Consider the following 15,244-nt stretch of genomic DNA (forward strand, 5'->3'; position numbering starts at 1 on the left):
TTTATTTCCTGAGAACTCCTGAATTGCCTTCTCTCTTTTCTTGCTCACAGATCAGAATCTAGGTTGGTTACTCTATTACATTTCTACCACTACCATACTTCACTTTAAATGTTGTATCTATTGAATTAAAGATCTGTTACTTCACACATATACTTCAAAGATTCAGTTATCTTCGACACTAATGGCATGTTATACTTTAAATGAGTGAGGGATGAATTTTGGTACCCCTGCCTCCCATAGGAATTCTCATTGTAAAAACTGCCGGGAGGGTGTGTCTAATTCAGAAAGACTCCTAAACATACTTACAATTTGAAATTGACTGTTTTTCTCTAAGTAATACTAAGTTCTTAGGGTCAGCCTTGTGCCAGAATTGATTTGGGGTCACAATAATAATGCTTATACTGTGCCAGGAAGGGCTATCCTGAGAAATCTTTATGCAGAATTGTACCTGGTGTGAGATAAGTCTGTGGCTAAGCTGAAGTTTTTTGTTTTTGTTTATTTAAACAGAAAATAAAATTTAATTTTGTACATGCAGGGAACTTTAATTTCCCTCCATTGGCTGTTTCTGCCTCATCTATTCCTCTCCCAGTTATTAGTTTCCTTTTCACAATTTCATCAGATACATTTTTAAAAATATTTTTGGTGGGAAGATTAATCAGAAACACAAATTGACTTTTAGAAGCTGAATGCAATTAATATATAGGGAAAAAATACCTGTTTTCTACTTTGGTTTCTTTAAAAAAGAAGTTGTTCATCTTTAATGGTATCTTAGGTATTTCTCTGGCAGTCGGCAAGTCCTTTATTATGTTACTTGCACACAAAAGTTATTCCTAAATTAGTGTACTCTTTGACACATAAAGGTGCTCAGCAACCTGATAGCCTTATTAAAAGTATAATGGTATAGTTTGCAAAGGGCTGCCTGTTGTTTAGATCTTGGTTAAAATAGTATTGTAAGCAGCCTTTTGTTTCCAAGATAAAGCGTGTGTGTGTGTGTGTGTGTGTTTAAGAAATAGTCATTTTAATACCTTAATGTATATCTTTCTATATTTGTTTTTTTATATATGAAATTTATTGTCAAATTGGTTTCCATACAACACCCAGTGCTTATCCCAAAAGATGCCCTCTTCAATACCCATCACCTACCCTCCCCTCCCTCCCACCCCCCATCAACCCTCAGTTCTCAGTTTTTAAGAGTCTCTTATGCTTTGGCTCTCTCCCGCTCTAACCTCTCTCTCTTTTTTTTTTTTTTTTCCTGCCCCTCCCCCATGGGTTCCTGTTAAGTTTCTCAGGATCCACATAAGAGTGAAAACATATGGTATCTGTCTTTAATGTACATCTTTGTATATCCTTCTCCATGCCTTTATATCTAGCCATGTACGTGTGTGTGTGTTTGTGTGTGTGTGTGTGTGTGTGTGTGTGTGTAAATACATTTACTTCTTTGTGTTATTTAAAAAGTAATTATACGTGCTGATAACTTTTCATCAGTCAGTGTTTGTTTTGAGTGTCTGTGATGTGCAGAACAGTTGATGAGGCATTGAGAGAACTGCTGGATAAATATTTCCTACCCTCAAGATATTTATAGTCTAGCTGATTAAGATAGGACAAATGTATAAGAAGAAATGTGAAGTCCAGTGCAGTGGCTAAACCACATGGTATACACTAAACACTCTGGAGGAATTAAAATTCGCCTTTAAGAATGAGTAGAGGTGGGGAGGTGAAGACAGCTACATAGCCAGCATGTAGTATGAGCTCACAAAGTGGGTAATTGCTACCTTCATCCTCATCCTCATCCTCACTCCAGGCACTTCCTCTAGATGTCTAGGAGAGTATTGATTCCACTTATTGAAGTAGAGAAGTTGAGAGGAAATAATCCTTACTATTTCAGGAAGAACTTGAGATGTTTAAGTTATGCAGGTAGAGAGCCATTTTCTGCATATAAAGAGCTAGAGTTGTGGTGCAAAAGCCAAACAGCTTTGAGAATCATCTACTTACAGTATGTAAGTTTTAGGGCAGTGACAAATAATCTATAATTCCCATTTGTTAGTTTAAAAAGTGAGGGTTTGTGTTTATTGTGCCAAGAGTTAAAATTTCTGCATCTTTGACATTCTGGCACTTCTTGGTTTGCTTCATGGCTTAGTTGTCGGGAAATAATAAATAACAAAACGTGTGTGAGAGAGAAGAGACTTGTTTTCTTTTTTCTAAGTTCTCACGTCTAACTTAAATTTCCAAAGTCTCAAGTGGTTTCTATTCTTGTCTTACTGGGTCTCATTATTTCTTTAGCTTTTCGCTTATAAATCATGTTTCATATATGTGAATAGCGTTGGGAACGTGACCTTTCTCATGACCCTGTAAGCTAAGATTTTGCTTTGCATTTCCCAAAATAAATGTCACTAAAACATATACATTCTGCTTTTCCCCTAGGTAAAAATCTCTACACCAATGAATATGTAGCTATCAAACTGGTGAGTAGAATCTATGTTTGTAGTAATTATATTTTGGTGCCCTCACCCTTCACATATCTTTTCACAGGAAATAGTTGTAAGCATTCACAAAAATAGTAATGTTTTTTTCTCTTGCATATGGTCCCACATAGTCATTTTCCTTTAACCGTATATAGTGCTATAGTGATGAATCACTGCACACTGTATAACACTCTATAGTTAGATGATGCCAACTATACTTGTAGCAACAGATGCATCAAAAAATAGTTATTAAAAATAGCTTGAAGAAAAAAAAATTACTGGAAGACTAGTAATTTCTGTGCGGTTTGTACCTTTCATAGTGCTATTTTAAAAGATAAAAGCATTGGAAATGTTATATTTTCTTTTGCTTGACTGATCCATTTTTAAAATGTAAGGTATTTATTTATTAATATACTTAGTAGAAGACCAAATCTGATCATCAATTCATTGCCTTAAATATCCGTCAAATGTGAAAAACACATCTTGTCAAATTCAAAGCAAAAAGTTCACTTGGTTTTGTCAGCACTAATGAATAACTAACCTAGTCATTAAAGATAGCATCCTCTTAAAAAATGTGTATTATTTTTGAGGAATAGTAATTTTAGGAGAAAATTCTTTATATTTAAGGTCGATACATAATCATTTCTAGTCATATGAAATATGTCATATGACTAGTTTCTATGAAACTGTGTAAATGTTTGTCCTGGTAAGTTTCCCAGGATTTGCAGCCAGTTTGGGCCTTTATTAATTGGAAGACAGGAGTTAATGGTTGAAGGAAGTATCTTGTGATAATTGTAGTAGTGCTGTTCTTTTCTAACGAATTGCACTTAACCACATCCACACCTGCTGTGTGTGTGGATTGAGCTTGTCATTTTGTGGAGGAGTCAGAGGTGTTTTGTGAAGACAACTATCAGACGTTATCAGATTGGTTTCTTTGCAAAGATGTAGACCAGAAGCAGGGCTTAGAGCAGGTAGCTGCTAGGGAACCAAGGGTTTTGTTTGTTGACTTGGAACTCTTTTTAGAGAAATGGGAGCAGGAAGACAGGTAATACTGTAACAATGCAGGCCAACCATTGTCTCAGATTGAATATCAAAGGATTAACCATAGTTTTTATTTTTATTTTATTTATTTATTTTTAATGTTTATTTATTTTTGAGGCAGAGACAGAGCATGAATGGGGGAGGGCCAGAGAGAGAGGGAGACACAGAATCTGAAATAGGCTCCAGACTCTGAACTGTCAGCACAGAGCCCGACACGGGGCTCAAACTCACAGAGCTCGAGATCATGACCTGAGCCGAAGTCGGACGCTTAACCGACTGAGCCACCCAGGCGCCCCACCATAGTTTTTATTTATAGGAATTTGGTTCTGTAAAAGTGTTCTCTAGCTCATCTGCTTTTTTACTTTTTCTGTTTTACGACTTTGGTAAGTTGGACTAGCAACCAGGAGTAGCTCCTGAAACACTTGAAAATACTGTCTCAATTCTGCATATTTGTTACTGTCCCTTTATTTATCCAGACCTCTCTAGAGCCTTTTTGTTAGGGGCAATTTTTTCTATCTATATTTGTTCTTCCAAGTTCATACTAGTCAACCTAGTTAGATAAGCTTATATAATGTATTGTTGACATGATGGATCACTGCATTTCACTTACAGTTTATTAAACTTTATTCTACTTTGTATGGCCTAGAATAACGGCTAAAAGTAGATCTCATGTCATCTAGTATGGTGTGTCTCAGGAGCTCATTTCTCTTTGAAATAAATCTTAAATAAAGACTTTTTGTAGGATAGCAATCTTGTCTGTGGGTCTCCTCTTTTGCTGTTAGGCTGTGTTCTCCATGGGAGATAAGAGGGCAGTAACTGAGCTCTTTTCATTGTAACAGCAAAATTTGCCTTAAGCATTATTGTCCTGCAAGGTAGCCGTCTGCTGTTGGTTTAGGATTTCAGGCAGACATGTGTGTTCCAGAATAACTGTGATTCTGGCAAATAGCCAGCCCTCTGTGGAAATGTAATCAGCATCTGGCACAGAAATACAAGGAAGCCCTGCTGGTACTGTTTTCCTTCCACTTTGTTTAGATCTTCGTTTTGGGCTCTTGTTTCTTAGATTTGGAGGAACCTTTTTAAAAAACCATACACAACATAAAATAGTATAATGAGCCCTTCCTTTACCCCCATCACCAAGATTTCCCAGGTTCTTTTTAACAGAAGTTTTCTTTCTTTTACATGTATATATATATATATATATATTTTTTTTTAATGTTTTATCTATTTTTAAAACAGAGAGAGACAGAGCATGAGTGGGGGTGGGGCAGAGAGAGAGGGGAGACACAGAATCTGAAGCAGACTCCAGGCTCTGAGCTGTCAGCACAGAGCCTGATGCGGGGCTCGAACTCATGAACTGTGACATCATGACCTGAGCCGAAGTCGGACTCTCAACCGACTGAGCCACCTGGGTGCCCCTTAACAGTTTTCTAACAATTGTTAAAAAAAAAAAAAAAGAAAAAAAAAATCTCTTTATGCTGTTAATCTTGCTGCCTGCCACAAGATATAGATTTAGTGTTTACAATGTCCTGTATTCATAGTCTTTCCAGGAGAGCACCTTGAAGCTTCAGTTGTCTGAGCAGTCTTCAACTATATGCTAAAGGGGTTGGCTTGAAGGGAGTAACACTTTCATCTATGCTGAAAAGCTCCTGCTATCCAAATATATGTGATATGCATGCCCACATTCAGCCTTGTAACTCTAAAGAGTTTTTGCTTTTTCAATCTGCTAGCTTAGTTACCCAACATCAGGTCAAATATTTCCTATCTCAGCATCTACTGTGAAGTTTTAGAGTATTATGTTTGAAGAAGGATCTGTGGCTTTTTCATTCATTGCTCCATTTTTCTCCAGAAAAACCATACAGAATGATCAACCTCTGCTTCCATATTAATTTGTTGTCACTGTTTCTGTTGGGGTTCTTGTGAATTATTAGCAATTGTTCTGAAGGACAAATTCTGTAATTGGCTGCTTTAATGGTGCTCCAGTGGAAGATCTAAAACCAGATGGAGACTCTCCAGAGTGATCCTTTCCTATTTGAAGAGAGAGATGAATAAAGAAGTGACTATTTAGAGTGTACTTAGCTTTATATACTTTTTCTTTTGACTACAAGAATCTTGAGAAGCTTGAACTCCCAACTCTGATGATTGCTGATTTTATAATCAAAGAAGGATATGTGTTCTTTCATAGAGCTCATTAGGGGTATGAACTATTTTAGCCTCTGAATTTATTTAGAAAAACCTTCCTAGAAGCAAATGGATAGACTAGATAACTTCAAGGAACTTCTGAATTCTGTGATTTATGGATTCTATTTCTTAAGAAAAATGCAAAAACTTCAAGTGGGTGCAGGAAGAACTTTCAAAGATGATCAAAGAACTCAATAGGACCAATGAGGAAAGGTTAAAGGAATTAAAATTACTATGCCTCAATAAGAGATGTCTAAGAAATGATTGAATAGTTTTGTAATTTGAGGATAGTTGTTACAGTATTCACAGGTTATTGAAGAGCTATTTTATCTTGTTGAGGACAAAAGAGAAATAGACTTAAGTTTTGGTAGTAGAGATTTAAACTACTTAAAATACCTTTGAAATCGTGAAATGTGTTAAACATCAGCATAAATTGTCAAGGGAAGCTGTGGGATCTCCTTTCTTTGAACCTGTCTTAAAAAGAGGACAAGTAACCATTCACCTGAGAAAGGACAGTTTTTTCAACAAATGTTTTTGGGAATATCAGATATCCACATGCATTGAAGTTGAACCATTACCTTGCATCCTATGTAAAAAATTAACTCAAAATGTATCAGAGACCTAAATTTAAGAGCCAAAACTATAAATCTCTTAGAAGAAAACTTGGAGGAAAAGCTTCATGACATTAGATTTGGCAGTGATTTTTTTGATATGATACAAAAAGCACAAGGAAGAAAAGAAAAAAGATAAATTAGACTTCATAAAAATTAAAAACTTTTATATATCAAAGGACTCTGAACATTGTGAGAAGGCAACCCATGGAATGGGAGAGAATATTTAAAACTCGCATATCTGATAGAGAATTGTATCTAGAATTTATCATTTTTTTCAGAGTTTTTATTTTTGAGAGTGTGAGCACAAGCAGGGGAGGGGCAGAGAGAGAGGGAGAGAGAGGATCCCAAGCAGTGGCTTAGACCCTAGAACTGTGAGGTCATGACCTGAGCAGTAATCAAGAGTCGGATGCTTAACCAACTGGGTTACCCAGGTGCCCCTAGAATTTACCATTTTAATAATTTTTAAGTGTACAGCTCAGTGACATTAAGTACATTCATATTGTTGTGCAGCCATTGCCACCATCTCCAGAACTTTTTCGTCTTCTTCAACTACAATTCTGTACCCATTAAACACTGACTCTCCATCCCCACCCTCATAGCCTCTGGCAACCACAATTGAATTTTCTCTCTGTGAATTTGACTGCTTTAGGTACCTCATATAAGTGAAATCATGCAGTATTTGTCCTTTTGTGTCTGGCAGATGCCTTTCCTTTTCCTTTTCCTTTTCCTTTTCCTTTTCCTTTTCCTTTTCCTTTTCCTTTTCCTTTTCCTTTTCATTTCTCCGTTCTCCTTTCTCCTTTCTCCTTTCTCCTTTCTCCTTTCTCCTTTCTCCTTTCTCCTTTCTCCTTTCTTTCCTTTCACCTTTCCTTTCCAAGTTTATTTATTCTGAAGTAATCTCTATACCCAACATGGGGCTCAAACTCACGACACTGAGAAAAAGAGTTGCATGCTCTTCTGACTGAGCCAGCCAGGCGCCCTATGTCTGGCTTATTTCATTTAGCACAATGTCTTCAAGTTTTATCCATGTTGTAATATATGTCCGAATGTCTTTCTTTTTTATGGCCGAATGATATTCTACATATGTGTAGAACTAAAGGTAATCATATTTTGTTTACTCATTTGTTGATAGATACTTGGGTTGCTTCTACTTTTTGATTATTGCGAATAATGCCGCTATGAACACAGGTGTACAAATATCAATTTGAGTCTCCACTTTCAGTGTTTTCAGGTATATATCCAGAAATGGAATTGCTAGATCATGTGGTAATTCTGCTTAATTTTTTGAGAAGTTACCATACTGTTTTCCATAATAACTATACCATTTCACATTGCCACCAGCAATGCACAAGAGTTCCAATTTCTACTCATCTTCACCTACGCTTACTTTCTGCGTTTTTGATAATAGCTATCCTAAAGGGTACGTAGATCAGTCTTCTAGGGTAATGTTTGATTTTCTTGCTAACTAGTCTACTATACAGTCAGTTGAGAATAATTAACCAGCCAGTTCTTGAAGTTCAATGTAGAACAAAATGACCTGGTAATTTGGCTGTTTTATCTCCAAGGGCTTTAGAAAACTGTTTTTGTAAACTTGAACATCATATTGATTAAAGATACATATTTTAATTGCAATTACAATCTTTAACTCTCTTAAGTGTAAAAATAAATATGCATATAATGTTCCAACAGCTTTATTTGTAATAATGAAAACTGAAAACAGTCCAAGATGTCTGAAAATTATGGTATGTGCATGTATGCATGTGCACGTGCACACACACGCATACACAAAAACACTACAGCCATTAAAATTTATATAAAGCTTTATGGGGCACCTGGATGCCTCAGTTGGTAGAGCATGTGACTCTTGATCTCAGGATTGTGAGTTCAAGCCTCACATTGGGTGCAGAGCCTACTTAAAAAATTATATAAAGCTATGTATGGCCACGGATAGATGTCATTATTACATTGTTGAACTTAAAGATACATTGCAGAAGAGCAAATATACTATGATCTCATTTATTTTAAATATATTTTTGAGTATATATTACATATAAATATGTGTATGAATAAATATTTGGAAGGACATTCACCAAAACATTAATAGTGCTTTTCTTTAAAATGATAGAATCTCAGATTATTTTTGCTCTCTTCCTAATTTTTGTGTATTTGAAATTGTTTTCTGAGCATATGTCATTTTTCTAAAAATAATAAACCTATTTATCACCCAAAATTCATAATAAAACAAGCAGGGAATACATGCTGGTATTTAATTAAAAGGTTTGGCATCTGGTTTCCTAGGAGAATGTATTTCAGAAGAATACTTCTTGGTGAGGGAGCTGTTGTTGAATGATGGCTCATACAGAGTATGTGTATTTAAATATCCATGGAAGGGATTGTATATACTTCACCTTCATCCTTCCCTAGTTGTGCTTTCAAAGAGAAATTGTGGTGAGAAAATGCTATCATATATGGATATCATCTCTAAAATACTAAGTGGTCTTGGCCCTGGTTTACTTTGAAAACCTAGGAATGGAAAAATTTTTTATTTGTCTAAATCTGATCACAATTTCTCTTCTTGGGTTTCAGGAACCAATAAAATCACGTGCTCCACAGCTTCATTTAGAATACAGGTTTTATAAACAGCTCGGCAGTGCAGGTAAGTCAAGTCTGTTTTCTACATGTACTTAGCCTATAGCTTAGCTGAAAGACCAAAAGTATGCACATTTTCTTGTCTACTGGGCCTTTTTTTTTTTTTTTTTTTTTTTTTTTTTTTACCAGACCATGTATCTCCCCTGCTTGCTGGATAGGTAATTAAACACAGTCAACTAAAGCTACCTGCTCTCTGACTCCTGGAGGGCCATTTGATTGGGGATTTATGATGCCATGACTATGACCACAAACCACCTGAAACACACTGGTTTGAAGTGTTGCTTTATGGTAATTTCATTCTCTTCTCATTTCTTTACGCCAAAAGAAAAGAGGAGGGGTTGGTAATTTGCAAACAATATTTTATGATAGTGAGACTACGTATCTACTTTGAGGATCTACTAAAATACTTGTTCTGAAATACCATAACATTGTCATTTTATCCATTTGAAAGACCTCGCTTATGTTATTGTAATAACCTAAGACCTTTGAGGAGTTTTTAAAATTAAGTTTATATATTTTTTTAAACGTGCCTATTTTTTATCTAAAAAATCTAATTTCTGAAATATCTTACTGGCTTCCAGGAAAATATCTTGAGTAAGCAAATGTTACCAACCCTAAGGAGGTTGTACCTATGGGATATTGCTTGCAGAAGATGAAATTGTTCAGCACTAGTTTCATTGTTTGACATTAGTTAGACATTCCTCTACTTTTTGCTTTCTTCAGTGTGATGGTTTTACCTGAATGACTGAAGCATGTTTTTATTTCAAGTACCACTTATTGAAGGTACTATTGAAGGAATTTGAGTTTCACTTCCTAGAATATAGAGAATTATATAATAGCCACACAGTGTTATTCAAGTTGTCTTACACACTGACTGTGACAGTAATCAGCCATAGTCCTAACCTAGCAAGGCCACGATAGGCATTTGCCTTTCATTGAACCTAAAATGAGTTCTTACTCACAATAGCTTCTTAGTATATGTTTGTTCATTTAGTTTGCAGGACATATGTATAACTTGAGGCTTGTCTTTCCAGAACTAAACTTTCTTTTTAAGTTTATGTATTTATTTTGAGAGAGAGAGCGCGCACAATGGGGGGGATGGGGCCGGGGAGGGGGGGGGTGGAGAGAGAGAGAGAGAGAATATTCCAAACAAGTTCTTTGCTGTCAGAGCAGAGCCCAATGTAGGACTCGATCCTATGAACCATGGGATCATGATACAAGCCAAAATCAAGAGTGAGATGCTCAACCAACTCAGCCACCCAGGTGCCCCCCAGAACTGAACTTACTTAAAGTTAGCTGTTATGTTGTTTGTGTTTTTTAAATTTCAGGGTGACAATTATTACAACTCATTTATGATATTTCTATTAATTTAGATGAGCTATTTTAACAGCCATTTCACTAGTTGACCTTTATGCTTTTATGGAGTTTTATTCAACTGGAAACTTTACCTCTTATATATATATATATATTTATATATATATATATATATATATATATATATATATATATATATATATATATATATATATATATAGGCATCAACCCAGGCTTTCTGAATTTTGTGGTAATATAATTGATTTTGAGCACTTAAACATCTTTAATGCCATATTGGGATATTTTTCAGTCTTGATTCTGTTACTGGTGATTACATATTGAATGTTCTTTAATTGTAATTACACATTCCATCCCCCAGCCCTGCAATAAGACCATAAGCTCCCGAGAACAAGGCTTGTCTCTTCTGCACCCTTGTGTCTCAAGTTTATCTCAAGTCCTAACATAGTTCTTCCACATAGTAGGTAGTTAGGAAGTATTTTTGTGACAGAAAAAAGTTAGGAAGATTTGATAAGTTTTTGCCTTTTTAGATTTTTGCCAAGTTATTAATAAAAATATTTCCTGAGGATGGCCAAAAAAGGAAATTTATTTTAAAAGTAAATCAGTTGACAAGAAAGTAGACAGGATTTGACCATGTCTTATTATAAATGTAAGCATGGGGGCCCCTGGGTGGCTCATTCAGTTGGGCGTCCAACTTCAGCTCAGGTCATGATCTCGCGGTTCATGGGTTCAAGCCCCACATCGGTCTCTGTGCTGATAGCTCAGAGCCTGGAGCCTGCTTTGAATTCTATGTCTCCCTCTCTCTCTCTCTGACAGCCCAGAGCCTGGAGCCTGCTTCGGATTCTGTGTCTCCCTCCCTCCCTCTCTCTGTCTGTCCCCCACTCGTGCTCTGCCTCTCTCTCTCAAAAATAAAGAATGAAAGAATGAATAAATAAATAAAGGCATGAACTCCTAGTTCTAACTTACAAGCACAAACATTTCTCTCCCTGTTTTTCTAGAGTGAGTTCCAGCTGCAAATGTGACTCATCACTAGTTAATGTTTAACCAGCCAGAGCTTATATGCCACTCTCTTCAGAACCAAGGTGATGTGGCATTGTAAATAAACAACCTTTCATGCCAAAGGCACATAGTGACCAAAATAATCTAATTGTTGTTTTTATGCACTAGTGTTTGTCTGTCATTATTCATCATACGCCAGTGATTTGCAAAATATTTGGGTATCATGACAAGGAATAGTTTAAAAAAAAAACGCATTGTGATTTAGATTTGTTCAAGGAATTAATCAGTCATTTAAAATGGATGAATTTTTGGGGGAGGAATGAATGCTTTTAAATTAAAAAATGCTATTCTGACCATGTTGTGAGACTTTACATTTCTTTTTTTTTTTTCTAATATTTACTTATTTCTTTTGGGAGGGGGAGGGGCAGACAGAGAGGGAGAGAGAATCCCAGTCAAGCTCCACACTGTCAGTGCAGAGCCCGACACTGGGTTCAAACTCATGAACTGTGAGATGATGACCTGAGCCAAAATCAAGAGTCGGACGCTTGAGCAACTGAGCCACCTAGGCTCCCTGAGACTTTAAATTTCTGAAATAGGAACTTTTATATTGGCTTGGGAGTGTGACCATTTCTTCCTTCTTAAGTATCCAGGTCTTAATCATTACCTTGGGTTTTTGACCCCATTGCCCTGACCATATGATATGATCTGGAAATTCATAATCAGTTCCCTATTCACACGAAGATAGAATGGTGGCGCTAGATGATTGGGAACACAATTTAAGCTGGAGCTCTTCCTGACTGTCCCTTCTTTGATCTCTACCATCTTCCCTTCCATTCCATTCTTTTCTCTTGTGGGCAGTCACACCTCATGCTTTGTTGGCTGATTGTAACTTTGCCATCAAGAAATTTCAAGACCTGATTATTTACTATGACGATTGGTATCTCCAAGATAATCAGGGAAGAAAGTAAAGAGGACCTTGAAACTGAGAATGATCATCTTGATCATCGTAATAGCTATCATTTTTTTTTCATTCATGGTAGAAATTAAATTATAAAATATGAAAGGATATTTTGAAAAAAAATGATGATCCATGCTCTTACTACCCTAACTCCGCTACGTTTCATTTGAATATCTCTTCATTTGCAGACATGTTTCATGGTTAATCTCAGTTACCTGTAACTACGTCTTCTTTCATTTAGCATTACAGTATTTATTGTAATGCTGCAGAGTCTTTATGTTTCTAATAATTGTGTAATAGCCCATCTTCTTCATAGGCCATAATGTAGGCACCCACTGACTATTTTGTGTTGTCAGACATTTAGATTGTTTTTATTTGAGGAAATCCTTTCCCCTATTGATTTCTGATATTAGAGCTCAACACTTATATTTAGTTTCCCATTTCCCCCATATGATGGTGATTTTCAAATGTTTAAAGAGCTGTTAAATGGTAGGTTAGGTTTATTCCAAATGATTTAAAAGAAATTATTGAAAGAAATTATAGGAAGGATAAATTCTGGCTTTGTATAACAATTAGAATAGTGTGGAAGTAATCTAAATGTCATCACTATGGACCTGGATAAATAAATGGTATATTTATACCTGTGAAATTAGCTATTAAAAAGAAGGTAGAGCCCTATGTACTGATATGGAAATACCCCCAATATATTTTTAAGTGAAAAGGTTTACAAAACAGTCTAGTGTCATGTTTGTATAGTATAATAAGAAATACATATATAGTACAGCTGTGTCCACATGAGCATAGAAAATACCTGATTGGATATACAAAAATTTAATAATGATTACCTTTGAAGAGTATGATTAGAAATGGAAAGTGGTGGCACTCTTAAGTTTTTAAATTAATCCTTTTTTATTTTTGCATTTTTCCCCTGATTATGTATCATCATTATTATTATTATTATTATTATTATTATAACATCTAGTTTTTTAAAAGACTGCAGCAGTGCATTTATGGTCTCCCTCCTTCCTCTTCTATCACCAAGTAACCCATTTCTGTCCCCATTTATCCTGGGCCACGTGTTAACAGTTTCAGGCATAAGTTCAACAAATGATAATAAAGTGCTACAATGTCTTGTTTCCTTTCTTTCCAAACACTTTCTTGTAGGAAGAAAAACAAATTGTGAACTGGAATAAGCTGTTTTATGCAGTAGGATTTCTCGTCTCATAGGGGAAAGGCAGTTTTCAGGCAGAAGTTGAACGGTTATGCATTCTGGATATTTTGAGGGAGATTTGTGCATTGGGTAGAAGGTTAGAATACGTGACTTTTTAAAAAAACTATTTAAACCTAAGATTGAATAAAATTTTTTTAAAAAATCACATGTTACTCTACAAGAAACATCCTGGTGCAGATATTTATGCTTGGTAACTTCCTTGGTTTCAAAAGATAGAAAAAAATTTTTAAGTTAATTACATTATAAATAGAACCCTGCCAAAGTGAATTTCCAATGGCCAAGTGAATCAAAATGGGACCATTACCTAGTGTTTTCACATAATGAGATGGCTGGGGATGGGGTAGATTTTTATTTGCATAAAGTGGTTGTACTCATTGAGTCTGAGATTACTGGAGGATTTCCAAAGTTACTACAAAGAAAAACAGTATTTTTTAAGTGTGAAACTGCAATGGTATGTAAGGATTAACTATGAAAAAGTATTATATTCTTCACTGTTGGAAAATAATTTCTTCAGTTTTGTCTTATTTTTGTTTCATTCCTTCTTAAATCACTGTGTTCTGATTTTTCAAAGCACAGAGGGCTTTGGCAGTGAGCACATTTATGCTTTTCTTTTCATATTTAGCTTCTATAGATTGTTCTGAATATATAAGAGTAGGAGTCATGGCTTAAAAATCGACTCTGGATTCCCTGGAACTTGCTTGCCCTCCTAGTTGCTTTAGTATTTGTTTGATACAATGGGCCGGCTTCATAAGAGAGAACAGTAGTATTTAATCATGATAATTAAAGGCTGCAACCTTTGCAGTCAGCAGGTGAAAGTAACCATCTTGTTTTCTTTTCATTTTTTTTAAATCATCGACGTTGTGGTAATTGTGTTATAGTCATTATGGGTAAGTCCCAAACTCATGTTCATGTTATGAGATTGTTTTTAGGTTTCCCTGTGCTCTCAGGGTCCTTTTACTTAGGAGAGTGTATATGTATATATATATATATATATATATATATATATATATATATATATATATATATATATATATATATATATATATATATATATCATCAATTTTAAGATTTCCCAGCCCACTAATCCTTTATCCAGTACAGCACTTTTCCTGGTATCCTAACACAAAGGAATAGACTTGGTGGATGACACATTTGAGGCCAAGATGGGGCAAAACCAGAGGCCTAAACAGATAGGAGGCCTAAACATGAGAGAGGGGACAGTATGAACCTGAAGATTCATAGCTACATATGGACTGGTCATATGGTAAAGGCCTAGTGTATGTTTGCTAAATTAATAAAAGATGAATAAACCGGAACCAAGCATGCAGCTAAAGTGACAGGAGAGAAAGGGAGGGAGAGGGAAGGCGTGAGCAAGGGCAGGAACAAATGAAAAAGGATGGGGAAGGGAGGAGTAGGCAAATGGCAAGAAAAGAGGACTCCAGATAGAGAAATGAGAATGCAAATAAATCAAATAGGGTGGAGACCTTTGACTTCACCAGAAGGAGCTATAAAGTTGCCATCTATTAATGTTCTCAGAGTTAACTATTTCTTAGGAACAGTGGTTTTGAATAATAACTGGCCTTTTTAGAGAAAGTACTAGAGTAGGGTATGGTAAATTCTCATCACTTCACTTGACATTTTGAAAGGCATAAATGTAATACAGACAGACACTACAATGGTCTCTTTGCTTCTGCAGCCTTCTTAATTGTATTGAGAGATCTTGAAGGTAGTGGAGGAACTAGCTTTGCTCTGCTTAAACAGTTAATTGCATTTCCACCCAGCA

The 15,244-nt window shown here is 35.7% G+C and overlaps 1 protein-coding gene across 25 annotated transcripts in view; it reads left to right on the top strand.

The window, feature by feature from the left end:
• Positions 1–15,244, top strand: part of CSNK1G1 (casein kinase 1 gamma 1) — a 175,370-nt gene that overhangs the window by 88,193 nt on the left and 71,933 nt on the right. For 24 of the 25 annotated variants that reach the window (XR_006203512.1, XR_006203513.1, XR_006203514.1 and 21 more), the window contains 2 exons: positions 2,422–2,462; positions 8,879–8,948. Coding sequence is in view for 19 of the 25 variants with exons in the window: in XM_042941742.1 (XP_042797676.1) it covers positions 2,422–2,462; positions 8,879–8,948 (111 nt within the window). In the remaining 6 variants the exon portion in view is untranslated. Of the gene's footprint in view, positions 1–1,323; positions 1,915–2,421; positions 2,463–8,878; positions 8,949–15,244 lie in introns of those variants that run through there. The other variant, XM_042941745.1, reaches the window with a different exon arrangement.

The sequence above is a fragment of the Panthera leo genome, chromosome B3, assembly GCF_018350215.1.
Source record: "Panthera leo isolate Ple1 chromosome B3, P.leo_Ple1_pat1.1, whole genome shotgun sequence".
NCBI lineage: Eukaryota > Metazoa > Chordata > Mammalia > Carnivora > Felidae > Panthera > Panthera leo.